The sequence below is a fragment of the Piliocolobus tephrosceles genome, chromosome 2, assembly GCF_002776525.5.
Source record: "Piliocolobus tephrosceles isolate RC106 chromosome 2, ASM277652v3, whole genome shotgun sequence".
Taxonomy (NCBI): Eukaryota; Metazoa; Chordata; class Mammalia; order Primates; family Cercopithecidae; genus Piliocolobus; species Piliocolobus tephrosceles.
Window position 1 is genome coordinate 179,656,718 of NC_045435.1, and position 13,818 is coordinate 179,670,535.

The following is a 13,818-nucleotide window of genomic DNA, read 5'->3' on the forward strand; positions in this document are numbered from 1 at the left end:
GAAGGAAGGTCCTGGAGCTCATGGTCACAAACAGATACATTTTAAAAATCAACCAAAGAAAAGAGCTGCTTTGCTTTTCACCAAAGGGTATGTTATAAAAATATACAAAACTAGACTGGAAGTTATCTTATTGACTCATAGAAGCCAAATATTAAGGTAATTTCACAGCCTCATTTCCAGGCTTTATTTTATTGCCAGCCTCCAAGAACAATTCTTTTCCTAGCAACTGTTTCAAACAGAGAAGCCAGAAAATACTTTACAAGGATTGCATGGCCAAGACTGTATTAGGTCCTACACACACACTCGACAAATAATAATTATGCATAGTTTTTTTCACGGTGAAAGAGAAAAGGATTTGCAATTACAGCCACCAACACTGTTAGTGTTTACATCCTTGGTTTGTGCAGGAGACTGTCTAGAAAGCTCCATAACGACACCATAGTCTGCCATAATTGCAGGGGACCTCCAACTTTCAGTCTTTTCTTTCCTACAGGGCTGGTGTTCCCTCCTTCTAGTCACAATCTGACAGATTTTAAGTCCGGTTTTCTTCTAATAGCAGAGCTAATTCTACTGCACTTAGGGACTCTGCCTAACTTTTAAATGACAAGTTGAGTTCAAAAAACCATCAAATACTCTATAGCTCATTTAATGACTGTTCAGATGACAACTGTTAGCTATAAAAAAGTTGTAGCACCTTTACAACAAATCCTTTGGCTTCTTGTATTTAGTAAAATGACTTTTTTCCATCATAAAACATTCTAAATCAATATGCTGTAAGATGTGTGATGTTTCATTATTATGGTTTCAGGCAGGCACACCAAAAAATTTTGTTTACCATAATAGTTTCTGGTCACAGAATATCAAGTGGAACAAATTTGAATTGCGTGCCATGTTTGGACCCAAAATAATTTATTTTGCATAAATAACACCAAGTGAGGGAGAGAAAAGGTAGTATCTTCAACAGCTCTTTGTGTGCATGAACTATTTCCACAAGATTTCATGCTGAGCTTTTACTCTCTCCTAAAATGTTTTCCTGTTTCTATCACTTTATTTACAGTTTTAGTTTTAGTGTGCAATAAAAATGAATCAACAAAGGCCTGAAAATTTTGTGGGGAAAAACTGTGCAGAAATAAAGAAGAAGTTGAATTAAACTCCATGATATTACTTTATGTACAACTTCCCTTCAAATTGTTACTTATAAAAATTTGTTTGCAGTATTCAATTGATATATTTTTCTACCTGGGAAAACAACTCAAGTATCATGGGCTGGGATAAAACACACCATAATTTTTCTCATCAATACTGGTGAAAATAATTTTTTCATCTAATGGTCTTTCACATGGCACAGGGTATTTACGAATAATTTAAACTCATTAAACAAGGCGTAGTTATATTTCCTCCATTACCAACTGTAACCACATTGTATATCCATTGGTTTACTTGTTTATGATCTATCTCCATCACTAGATTACAGGTTCCTTAAGGGGAGAAATTTCATTATCTTCTTCCTGTTGTGACATTATCTAATTTACATTTTAAGAAGATCCCTATGATTTCTCAGTAGCAAATGGATTCCTGGGGGCAAACATGAAACAGAAGTCTACAGAAGTAGTCCAGGCAAAAGCTAAAGGAGATTTAGAGAGGATATTAGCAGTGGAGATGGAAAAAATAAGCAAATTTGGAATATGTTAGTATTTCAGAAGTAGAAATGTTTGATCAGTTAGAATAGGAAATCAAGTCAGGTTTCTAGCTTGAGCTGATGATGGTGCCACTGACTAAAATGGCTAAGACTGGAGAAGGAACAGATCTGAGGGGCAAGAAAAGATAACAGGTTTCATTTTTGGACATAGTAAGTTGAAATGCCTATTAGGCAGCCAAGTGGGAATGTCATCAAGGCCAGAGGCTACCAAGTCTAGACCTAACCCAAAGGGGAGATGAACGATGGCTGGAACTACATACTGGGAATCATTAGCAAAGAGTTATCATGTAAAGCCTTTGGGCGGGTTTGGATCACTAAGAAAGAGAATAAAAACAGGAAAGAGGAGGCCTGGGCCCTGGGATTTTCCAACATGATAAATAAGTTTCCTTCTTCTAGCATCTTCTTGTTAATTAATTCATTAAGGAATTTTTCAATGACAGCATATTATCATCAAAAACATTATGATCAATATAGACTTTAACTTTCACATTTGACCATAGTTGCAATATTTAGACTGTAATTGTCAATGCAAACAATCATTGAAGTCTTCTTCAAAAAAAAATAAATGCCAGAGACTAACTCCGAACCTCCCTGTTTATGGAGTGATAAACAATAGAAAAAGGAATGGGAACTAAAGAACAAGAAACAAAAAAGCTCTATTTTGAAGGTAACAGAAATAATGTCACAAAATACAAGAATAACAGTGCTTTCTAAATAAACCACACCCAAACAATGAATACCTTAGATTTTAAAAGTATTCTACTTTTTTTCCCTTAGAGTTGTAACTACTTAGTCTGAAATACACAAACGATCATGTTATGAAAACACACAAGTTCAAGGATCTTGTCTAATCTCTTCCTACTGTTTCTGGTTTCTATAGAAATTGACAGAGGTAACTGCTAGAAAAATAAGGAGAAGGTACTTAAAACACTTTCTATTCAGAGAAGTGAAGTGAGAATCTTCTGGCATTCAAGGTGAGGACTGGTAGCACTGAAGTCAATTTATGCTTCTGGAACTAAGTTTAGATGTGGGTAAACACATTCTTTCTAACACTCGCTCACTCCATCTGACTTCCTGTAACACATCCTCAGTCTCGGTTTAACCCAAAGAATAGTAACTAAACTATATGAGTAACTAGTTTTCCTATTATTTGACAATAAATTCACACACCAAATTTTTACTCCAACATCATTTATATTACTAAATTAACCACACTCTCTTAAATATGAAACTACTAGGTGGAAAAACAACCTATATTATCTTGGGAAACAGAATACATTCTTTACATATATGGGTAATTAATATTTAAAGTCTCAAGTGTAAGCAAATGCTACCCAACAAAGCTAAACATAATTTATCAACTTTACAAAAAGAAGAGGAACCACAAAAATCAAGTCAATACCAGATATTAACTCCAAACGTCCCTGAATTCCAACTTGGTCTCATTCTACTTAAGAAGCCCAAGGTGATTATGCTAGTGAAGTTCCTGTGTATGAGTCTCTTGATCAGTATCATCCCAGATAGTCTATACACAGAACCCATCAACCCCACAATTTCTGTTAAAGACAACTAAATAAAACAATTATTCTAGGTATAAAAACACATTTTATGCATAGAAAATGGAGGGCACGAGGGTCATCGTACCTCGACCCAGAAGACACAAAAAATAAGGCAGTATCACCTAAAAAAAAAAAAAAAAAAAACAGGATAGCATCATTTTATACAGCTGACACACTATTAAATTTTCACTCACTCCAAAAGAATCAGAGGATGGATAATTGTCAGCAGGATGTAAATATTTTGTTATAATATACCAACTAAGTTTTCAGGCCACAAAATCAACTCTTTTGAATCAGTAATATAATACATTTTAGTGCCTAAAACTTTGCTAAATAGTCTTAGAAATATTTGAGAGCTTAATTACTCTTACCTTTGCAGACACTCAAAATCATACCGCCTGAACTTTGCACTTCATCAAATTTGGCAAATATCATTTCTAATCTGGGAATAAAGAATAAATTGTGTTTGTTTTTTTTAACATATAGATCAAATAGAAACAATTTCTTTCACCATTCCCTTAGAAAAAACAATTGTAGGGATTCAGCTAGTTTTCTATACAACTCTCTTTCACAATTAAATCACTGAAAAAAGACACAAAACCCATCTCTCTTCAGTTGAAAGAAGTCAAATATAGCTAGGACTACATATTTGCAGGTATGTTTGTGAAAAGACAATTTTTACACAAAGCAGTTTCTCATGTTTCATCATAAAATCAATTCTCCAAATCAATAAAAAATATTCTAGTTTCAACCTCATAATAAGTCTACTCAGTCACCAAGACATCTTTTAAAAGCACATAAAAATCATGCCAAAGTAACTTAAGGTAAACAAAAACAACAAAATATCAAATATCAAAAACTAAAGAGATGGCTAATATCACTGATAATCTGATGCTTTCTCTGTTTCACATGACTATTTTCATACAACACCAATTCCACTGGTGCTTCTAATTTTATATTCAGGATAATTACTTTCTGCACTTCTGCTATCACTTTTCTTAGTTAAAAATGTGTTTATTACAAAAGTGATGTCCATTCATTATAAAAGAAAATTAGGAAATATAAACAGGAACAAAGAAAAAAACCACATTTCTATCATTCACAGAATGTATTAACTGTACCCTTTCTGATACTTTTATATTCATATACAAATTTGCTTCAGAGTGAAGAAAATTTTCTTCACTGATAGCCCTTTTTTTTTAGTTTGCTTTTCTTTCCTTTTCCAATATATTGCGCTATGATTCATTCTTAAATTTGTGACTTAGAGAACTGGGGAAGGGAGGAGGGTCACTGTCATATTGCCTTTAGTTGCCAAATGTTCTTCACTGACTTACCCATATATATCTGTCACAATTTCATTTCCTAATAACCTTACTTAAGCCTTGGTCCTCACTATGGTCATTTCTTACCAGTAAATTCAAGATACAGGTACTTTTTTCAATAAATCACTGGCTTATTTCAATAAGGACTAACTAAAAAAATTTTTTAGTTGAAATCTCCTCTAAGAATTCATTATAATAGGATTTCTAAACCTTAACATTACCTCCTACTTCCAGTAAATTCAACAAATACAACTATTTACATATCTGAAAGCATTTCACTTCAAAGACACAGGTTTCTTTATCCTACAGAGTAGTATATTCTGGAGGGCTGGACAGACACCAAGCAGGTTGCCCACACACAAGAGGTGGACATGAGATAGAAGGAAGCATTGGAATTGGTGGCTGGAACCTCAGAAAGGAGGCCGGGCATGGTGGCTCATGCCTATAATCCCAGCACTTTGGGAGGTCAACCAGGGCAGATCACCTGAGCTCAGGAGTTCAAGACTAGCCTGGCCAACATGGCAAAACACACATCCCTACTAAAAATACAAAAATCAGCTGGGTGTGGTGGCACATATCTGTAGTACCAGCTACTAGGGAGGCTGAGGCACAAGAATCACTTGAACCTGGGAGACGGAAGTTGCAGTGAGCCGAGATCCTGACACTGCAAACTCCAGCCTGGGTGACAGAGCGAGCTTTTGTCTCAGAAAAAAGAAAGGAGAGGATTTCGGAGTGCTGTTTGAGAAAAAGCAGAACAAGACATGAAGGGGCATAACATTTGGCTACAGAATAGAAGAACAGGAGTAGAAAATTTAGGACAGAAAGCTGAGAAGTGGGCTGGCAAGGAATTAAGGTAAGGCAGGTAATATATGGAGACAGGAATCTAGATGTAAGCAGCTTTAGTGGAAGAGGGGTCAAATGAAATAGTAGGCAAATACAATAGGAATATGGGACAGAGGAGGGGAGGGGAAAGGAAGAAAAAGCGGTCAGAGTAGAAGGTATCACCCAAAGGTCTTTTGGGACTGAGTTGGGCTAAGATAGACACAGAGAGATGATTACCTAACAGCATTAACCTTGCTGCCAGTTCTTCAGTTACTCTATACACTCTTCCTGTGACTGTTGTACTCTCTCTTCTCAGTCACTCTTTCCTTCTAATGCTTCTCACTTTACCAACTTTCAAGTAAAATTAACATCTGACTTTTGTTTGGTATTTATTAGAAATATTTTAGTCACCTGTTCAAAATTTTATAAAGGATAAATTCATAACTTATCTTTAAAGTAAACAAAACAACAAACACAGTATAATTTTCTACGTGGCCCTCACAGAATTCCTCCAACCCCATCATTAAACTCTATACACTTATTTTAGAAAAACAAACGCATTTATAATAGATGATTACTGTACATATAATTTGGTGGAAAAAGGAAGAAATAATTTAAGAGCAGAAAGAACAGCCTAAGATATTTTAAGTAATTCAGGGGAAGAAATTAGGAAATTCAATGGAAGAAAAATACAACAGAGACTGGATTGTCCAAAAGATTATAAACACAATTTAGGAGGCCTACAAAGCTCTAGGAAGGTTCTGACTTAGGATAAGGATAGAGGCCAGTAAAGCATTAGGAGGTTCTGATTCATAGGGTAAGGAGGACAGAATTAGAAAAGTAACTCTAACCAAAGTCCAGACTTAAAAGTTTAGAATAAGAATAATAAATCCCAAGTATAACATGAAAGCGACAATTAGGTATCTCAGACTTTATCCTTTTAAAATAACAGTATTATTGAGATAGTATTCAATATCACACACTTTGCCTCTTTAAAGTGTACAATATAATGATTTTTTGTATATCTGCAGAGTTGTGCAACCAAATAATCCATTTTAGAACATTTTCATCACCCCAAAAAATAACCACATACCCATTAGCAATCCTTCCCCATTTACCCTGATCTCTCCAGTCCTAGGCAAACACTAATTTACTTCCTTTCCCTAAAGATTATATCTAGCCTATGAGTTGCCATATCTGGCCATTTCATATAAATGGAATTATACAATATGTGGCCTTTTGTGACTGGCTTCTTTCATGAATGTTTTCAAGGTTGATGCATGATGTATCAGTCATCCCTGTTATGACCAAATAATATTCCATTGTATGGATTTACTACATTTTGTTTATCCATTCACCAAGTAATGGACATATGCAGATGTGGGGTGTCTCTATTTTTTGGCTATTGCAAATAATGGTGTTATGAACACCTGTGTGTAGGTTTTTGTGAGGAATGTTTTCATATCACTTGCATATATAGCTAGGAATGGAATTACTAGGTTGTAGATAATTCTATGTTTGACATTTTGAGGAATTACAAACTGTTTCCAAAGTTACCGCACCATTTTACATTCCCAATAGCAATGTATGAGGGTTCCAATTGCTCTACACCCTCACCAATACTTGTTATTGTCTATTAATTTTTATTTGTCTATCATTTTTTATTTTAGTCATCCTGGGGGTGTATAATAGTTTTGATCTGTATTTTCCTCATGGTTAAATGGTGTTAAACATCTTTTTATGTGCTATTGCCATCTGTACACTCTTTTTGAAGAAATTCAAATATTTTGTCTGTTTTAAAAATTGGGTTATCTGTCCTTTTACTATTGAGTTGTAAAGAGCCCTTTATAATAGTCAAGATATGTGTCTTATATTTGATTTCGGCCAGGTACAGTGGCTCATGCCTGTAATCCCAGCACTTTGGGAGGCCGAGGCAGGAGGATCACTTGAGGTCAAAGGTTCAAGACCAGCCTGGTCAACATGGTGAAACCCCATCAGTACTGAAAACACAAAACGTGGCCGGGTATGGTTGTATGCAACTATAATCCCAGCCACTCAGGAGGCTGAGGTAGGAATATTGCTTGAAGGGAGGTGGAGGTTGCAGTGAGCCCAAGATCGTGTCAATGCACTCCAGCCTGGGTGACAGAGTGAGACTATCCAAAAAAAAAAAAAAATTGATTTGCAAGTATTTACTCCCATAATATGGGTTTTCTTTTACTTTCTTGATGGCGTTCCTTGAAGCATAAGTTTCTAATTTTGGTGATATCCAATTTATCTATTTTTTTCCATTGGTTGCTTGTGTTTTGGTGTTATATCTAAGAAACCATTGCCTAGTGCTTTCTAAGAGTTTTATTATTTTGGCTCTTACATTTGGTTCTATAATCCATTTTGAGTTAATTTTTGGGTGTGGAGTGAGGAAGAGTTCCAAATTCATTCTTTTGCATGGGGATATCCAGTTTATAAAGCACCATTGTTGAAAAGACCATTCTTTCCTGCCCTATTGAATGGTCTTGGCATCTTTGACAAAAATCAACAGACCAAAAATACAAGTTTACTTCAGTATAGTTCCAATGATCTGTATCTAGTGTTATGCTAGGATCATACTATCAGAACTTACCTTTTAAAATATATTTGATAGAAAAAAATTGTTTAATTATTATTTTAAAACTATTTGACTTCACTGGGCGCAGTGCTCCACACCTGTAATCCCAGCACTTTGGGAGGCTGAGGTGGGCAAATCACAAGGTCAGGAATTCGAGACCAGCCTGGCCAACATAATGAAACCCCATCTCTACTAAAAGTACAAAAAATTAGCCGGGTGTGGTGGCAGGGGCCTGTAATCCCAACCACTTGGGAAGCTGAGGCAGGAGAATCGCTTGAACCCAGGAGGCGAAAGCTGCAGTGAGCTGAGATCATGCCATTGCACTCCTGCTCGGGTGACAGCGCGAGACTCCAACTCAAACAAAAAAACAAAAAAACAAAAAAAAACTATTTGACTTAATGTCGTTATGAACCATACTTAAGTTTAGTTGTTCTAACAAAGAAGAATGGTTCTGATATAAATTTAAGAGTGGGCAAAAACAAACTTTAACCTTGGCGGGCTATATCCAACAGAAAATTTGGAAACTATAAAGGGAGTAATATTTGAGAATGAAAACTATCCCTTCTAAAAATTAAAGTTAGAATTTGATCACCATAACAAAAGAATACTTGTTTCAAATGAATGTAATATTCAGTATAAACTCTTGAGAATATATGGCAGTGGAAAAACGGAAATAGTGGAACGATAGTCTGAAGAAAGGTGTAAACCAAAATTAATCTACGCTTTAACTTACAGAAGTTTAAGAACTGTTTAATATGTGTTGTTATTTTGAGGATTCAAAATACTATCTATAAAATAATGAGGCCATAGGCATCAAGAATAGAAAACACTGCATGTTTGAAAAGCAAAGCTCAGGTACCCACACAGAGTCCTTCTCCATTGCCTACTACCTGCTAAAGAAGCATCACCAGGGAGAATGACACAAGCACAGCACGGAAGAAAGAACAATGGACTGGGTGTCAGGAAGCCATCAACCTCCTACTGACTAGCTGTCACTGCTCTGGGTCTCAGAGTCTTCATCTGCCAAGTGACTACCGACTTAGGGGAGGGAGAAATGGTAAGAACGGCTAGGGGTAATAAGTCATTGGCCTATTTCAGTAAGAACATTAAAGTATTAGCTACTTGCATATGATAAAACCCCTATGAGGTTAACTCTGATGAGAGGAAAATCAAATAAAGAGCTTCCTCTAACAAGTAACGTTACTAACAAAAGATATAAATCAAGATGAAAGGAAAATTATAGGTCAATGTCATTTTGAGCATAGATGCAAAAATTCTAAGCACATATATGCACACTTAATTTATAACAAAATAAGAAACGAAGAAAGATGTTTTCAATAAGTAGTGCTGGGTCAAGTGAGTATCCACATGAAAAATTTTTTTTACCTGAAGTCTTTAATCATTGTATTTGCCGAAAAACAAACACACAAATCCAAGTGGATTATAGATCTAAATGTGAATAAAACTTTCAAGACAATTACATACAAGAATGTCTTCATACATTAGGGTAAGCAAAGATTTCATAAACGGGGCACAGAAATTTCTACTCATAAAGAAAATGACTAAGAACTACTTTAAAATTAAGAATTTATGTACATCAAAAGGTATCACCAAGAAAGTACAAAAGCAAGTCACAGAGAGAAGGTACTTGAAGCATATAGCGTTGACAATGGCTTGTGCACAGAACATACAAAAAAGTTCTACAAATCAAGTTTTTAAAAAGAGAACTCAATTAAAAAAAAAATGGGCAAGAGGCCTGAAAAGAACACTACAAAAGACATCCAAATGGCTGATAAACAGATTAAATCATGCTCCTCTCTATTTGTAATCAGAAAAATGCATGTTACGACCACAATGAAACACCACACCCGCTAAAAACCTAAAATTAGTAAAAATAAGCCTAACAATACAAAATATTGGTGAATATGTAGAATAATGGAAACTTGCAACAGTACCTGTGAGAATATAAATGGAATACCACCACTCTGGAAAACTGTCCATATCAACTAAATGTGAACATCACCTCTGACATAGCAATTCTACTCTAAGATATATTCCAAAAGAATGAATTAGTATGTACACCAAAAAGCATATACGAGAAAGTTATTAGCAGCATACTTATAAAAACCGTAAACCAAAAATAATGCAAATGTCCATCTTCAGTTTGAATTCATAAAGTATAGTCTATTCATACAATGGAAAACAATAAGGCTATCAAAATGAACAACTGTAGTTGGATGCAACAACCCAACACACACACACACACACACACACACACACACACGTAAAAAACATAATTTTTAACAGAAAGAAGGCACACACAAAGAAGTATATTATTCTATTAATATAAAATTCAGAAACAGTCAAAACTAAACTATGGTGTTAGAAGTCAGGATTGTGGTTACTTTTAGGAAGAGAAGAGGTAAACATTTAAAAGGATTTGAAGTGGCTTCTGGGATGTTGTAATGTTCTACTTCATCTGTATGGTGGATACATGCATGGACTCATTTTGTTATAATTTATAGATTTGTATACTAATGATTTGTGCACTTTTCTGTATGGAGTTCCTACAGAATAAACATTTAAAATAAACATTTAAAATATTTTTTAAAAAAGTAATTCCCCCCTCTGATTTCCATATGTAAGAAGCTTGGAAAGTTGCTACTCTGCCCTAACAACAAGTAAAAACTTAAACAAACTAAAAAATCGACAACTCTTCTCAGATTTGTAAGAAAAGGGAGGTCACAGGGCAAACAGCTGCACCAAAAATTAAGAGATGGAGAGATGAAAACAGAGAATCACAACTTACCAGAGCATAACCCATCAGTAGAAACCTCTGTGAAAACCAGTGTCAGGGTAGGAAAACCTGACCTGTAGTTAACAAATTGCTGGAGGCTCAGAGTGGACAACTCTTGGGAGTTAAAAACTCCAGGGGACCCAGTCATGATGGTGCAGAGGGAGACCACATTTTTTGAGTTTTACCTCCAGGAGTTCAACTTAGTTTTCAGAGTGAGTACCAGTGCAAAATCCTATCATGTTTCCAGCAGGGAGAACCAAAAAAGAACCAATTTGAAATATGTGAGTATTCTGTTCTCCTTAACAATGTCTGACCTTAAGTGAAACTATTTAATTAGATTTAACCTGCTGGGGTTTTATCAGAGCCGAACTGACCTAGGAAAACACCCATCTGCTGCTGCTGTAGTTCTCCAAGTGGAGAAATGGAAATCCCGAACTCCAGTCTACTATACCCTTCCACACCAAAAAAAGGGAAATACATGATTCCAGCCCACTCTAGCTAGCCATCCTGTCCCACCTAAGTGAGGGGAGAGCGGGGAATACTTAAGGAACATTTGTGAAGTTCACAATCCAGAGGCACAGGCTCACTAAAACAGACGTACTCATAGGACTATAGAACACCTCCTCCACCCCATACCTTACCAACACATTACTAAAGGCCTGTTTCAAGTAGTTCCTTTTACCTGTCATATCATGTCCAACTATTAAAAAAAAAATTACATGGCATTATGAAAGACAAAAAAAAAAAAAAGAAAAACAGAGAGCAAGTATCAGAACCAGACCCAGATATGGAAGATATGTTGGAATTACCAGACCAGGAATTTTTTTTAAACTATGATTAATATGCTAAGGGCTCCAAAGAATGAGGTAGACAGCATGCCAAAAAGGAAAAAAAGAAAATAGATGGGTAAGAGAGAAAGAAATTCTAACAAAGTACCAAAAAAATAAAAAATAAAAAAGCTGGAGATCAAAAACTTAATAATAAAGAATGTCCTTATTGGGCTTATTACTAGACTGCACACTGCTGTATCTCTGAGCTTGAGGAAATCTCAGTAGAATTCTCCACAACTGAAAAAGCAAGGAAAAAAGAGATTGGAAAACAAAACAGAAGCGACTATCCAAAAACTGTGGGGCATCTATAAAAGGTGTAATATACATGTTAATGGGGATAATAGAACAAGAAAGAACAGAAAAAGTATTTGAAAAAAAGTACTTGAAACAATAATCACTGAGAATTTCCCCAAATTAATGTCAGATACCAAACCGCAGATCCAGGAAGCTCAGAGAACACCAAGCAGAACAAATGACAAAAGAACTACACTTACACATATCATATTCAAACTATAGTAAATCAAAAATGAAGAAAAAAATTTCTGAAGTCACCAGAGGGGAAAAAAACACTACCTATAGAGGAGTCAAGATAAAAACTACATCTCATGTCTCCTCGTGCAAGCAAGAAGAAAGTGAAATAAAATATTTAAAGTGTTGAGAGAAAAAACACACTAATCTATAATTCTTTTTAGATTTTCTTTTCTACCAATCTAGAATTCTATACCCAGTAATATTATCCTTTGAAAGTAAAGAAGAAATAAAGACTTTCTCAAAAAAAGATTGAAGGAATTTGTTGCCAGTAGTAATGCTTGCAAGAAATGTTAAAAAGAAGTTCTTTAGAGAGAAGGAAAATGATACAGATCAAAAATTCAGATCTACATAAAGGTATAAATCTAACGAAGTAAGTGTAAGACTTTATGAGGAAAAGTACAAAGCTCTGATGCAAGAAACCAAAAAACAAGAAATAAATTGAGATATATTCCACAGTCATGGATAGGAAGGCTTGATATTTTCAAGATGTCTGTTCTTCCCAACTTGATCTATGGATTCCATGCAATTCCAATCAATATTCCAGCCAAGTTGTTTTGTGGATAACAACAAAGCAATTTTAAAATTTACAGGGAGAGGCAAAAGACCTAGAATAGCTAACACACTATTAAAGGAAAAGAACAAAGTTGGAAGATTGACGCTACCTAACTTACAAAACTACGAGCAGTATAGTATTAGTGAAAGAAGAGACAAATGGATCGATGGAACAGAATAGAGAGCCCAGAAAGAGAACCACATAAATATGATAAAAATGATCTTTGGAAAAGGGACAAAGTCAATACAATGAAGAAAAGATAGTTTTTTCAAAAACTGTGCTAGGACAACTGGACATTCACAAAAACATCAATCTAGATACAGACCTACATGCTTTCTCAAAATTAATTCAAATGGATCACAGAATACAAAAAGCAAAACTATGAAACGATTAGAAGATAACATAGGAGAAAATCTAAATGACCTTTGGCTTGGTGATGACTTTTTACGTACAACACCAAAAGCATGAACCATGAAAGAAGTAACTGATAAGCTGAACTTCATTAAAATTAAAACTTTCTTCTCTTTGAAAGACACTATCAAGAGAATAAGAAGACAAGCCACAGACTGGGAGAAAATATTTGCAAAAGACATATCTGTTAAAGGACTGCTTCCCAAAGTGAACAAAGAACTCTTAAAACTCAACAATAAGAAAGTTAACAATCCAATTTAAATAGGGGTAAAAGATCTGAACAAACATTTCACCAGAGAAGATATACAGATGGCAAACAAGCATACAAAAAAGTACTCCAAATCATAGGTCATCAGGGAAATACAAAATTAAAACAAGATACCACCAAATACTTGTTAAAATGACCAAAACCCAAAACACTGACAAGATCAAATCCTCGTGAGAATGTGAAGCAACAGGAACTCTCCTTCACTGCTGGTGGGATACAAAATGGTACAAGCACTTTGGAAGACAGTCTGGCAACTTCTTACAAAATTAAACTTACTCTTACCATGCAATACAGTGATTGCATTCTTTGGTATTTACCCAAAGGAGACCAAAATGTATGTCCACACAGAGCCTGCAAACTCACATTTTTAGCAGTTTTGCTCATAATTGCCAAAACTAGGAAGCAAATTAGATGTCCCACAGTA

The 13,818-nt window shown here is 35.1% G+C and overlaps 1 protein-coding gene across 4 annotated transcripts in view; it reads right to left on the reverse strand.

Moving 5' to 3' along the window:
- CLASP2 (cytoplasmic linker associated protein 2) overlaps positions 1 to 13,818 on the reverse strand; it is a 233,029-nt gene that overhangs the window by 180,454 nt on the left and 38,757 nt on the right. For all 4 annotated transcript variants that reach the window (XM_023214679.2, XM_023214680.2, XM_023214681.3 and 1 more), the window contains exon 7: positions 3,630 to 3,700. In XM_023214679.2, the coding sequence (XP_023070447.1) occupies positions 3,630 to 3,700 (71 nt within the window). The remainder of the gene's footprint in view (positions 1 to 3,629; positions 3,701 to 13,818) is intronic.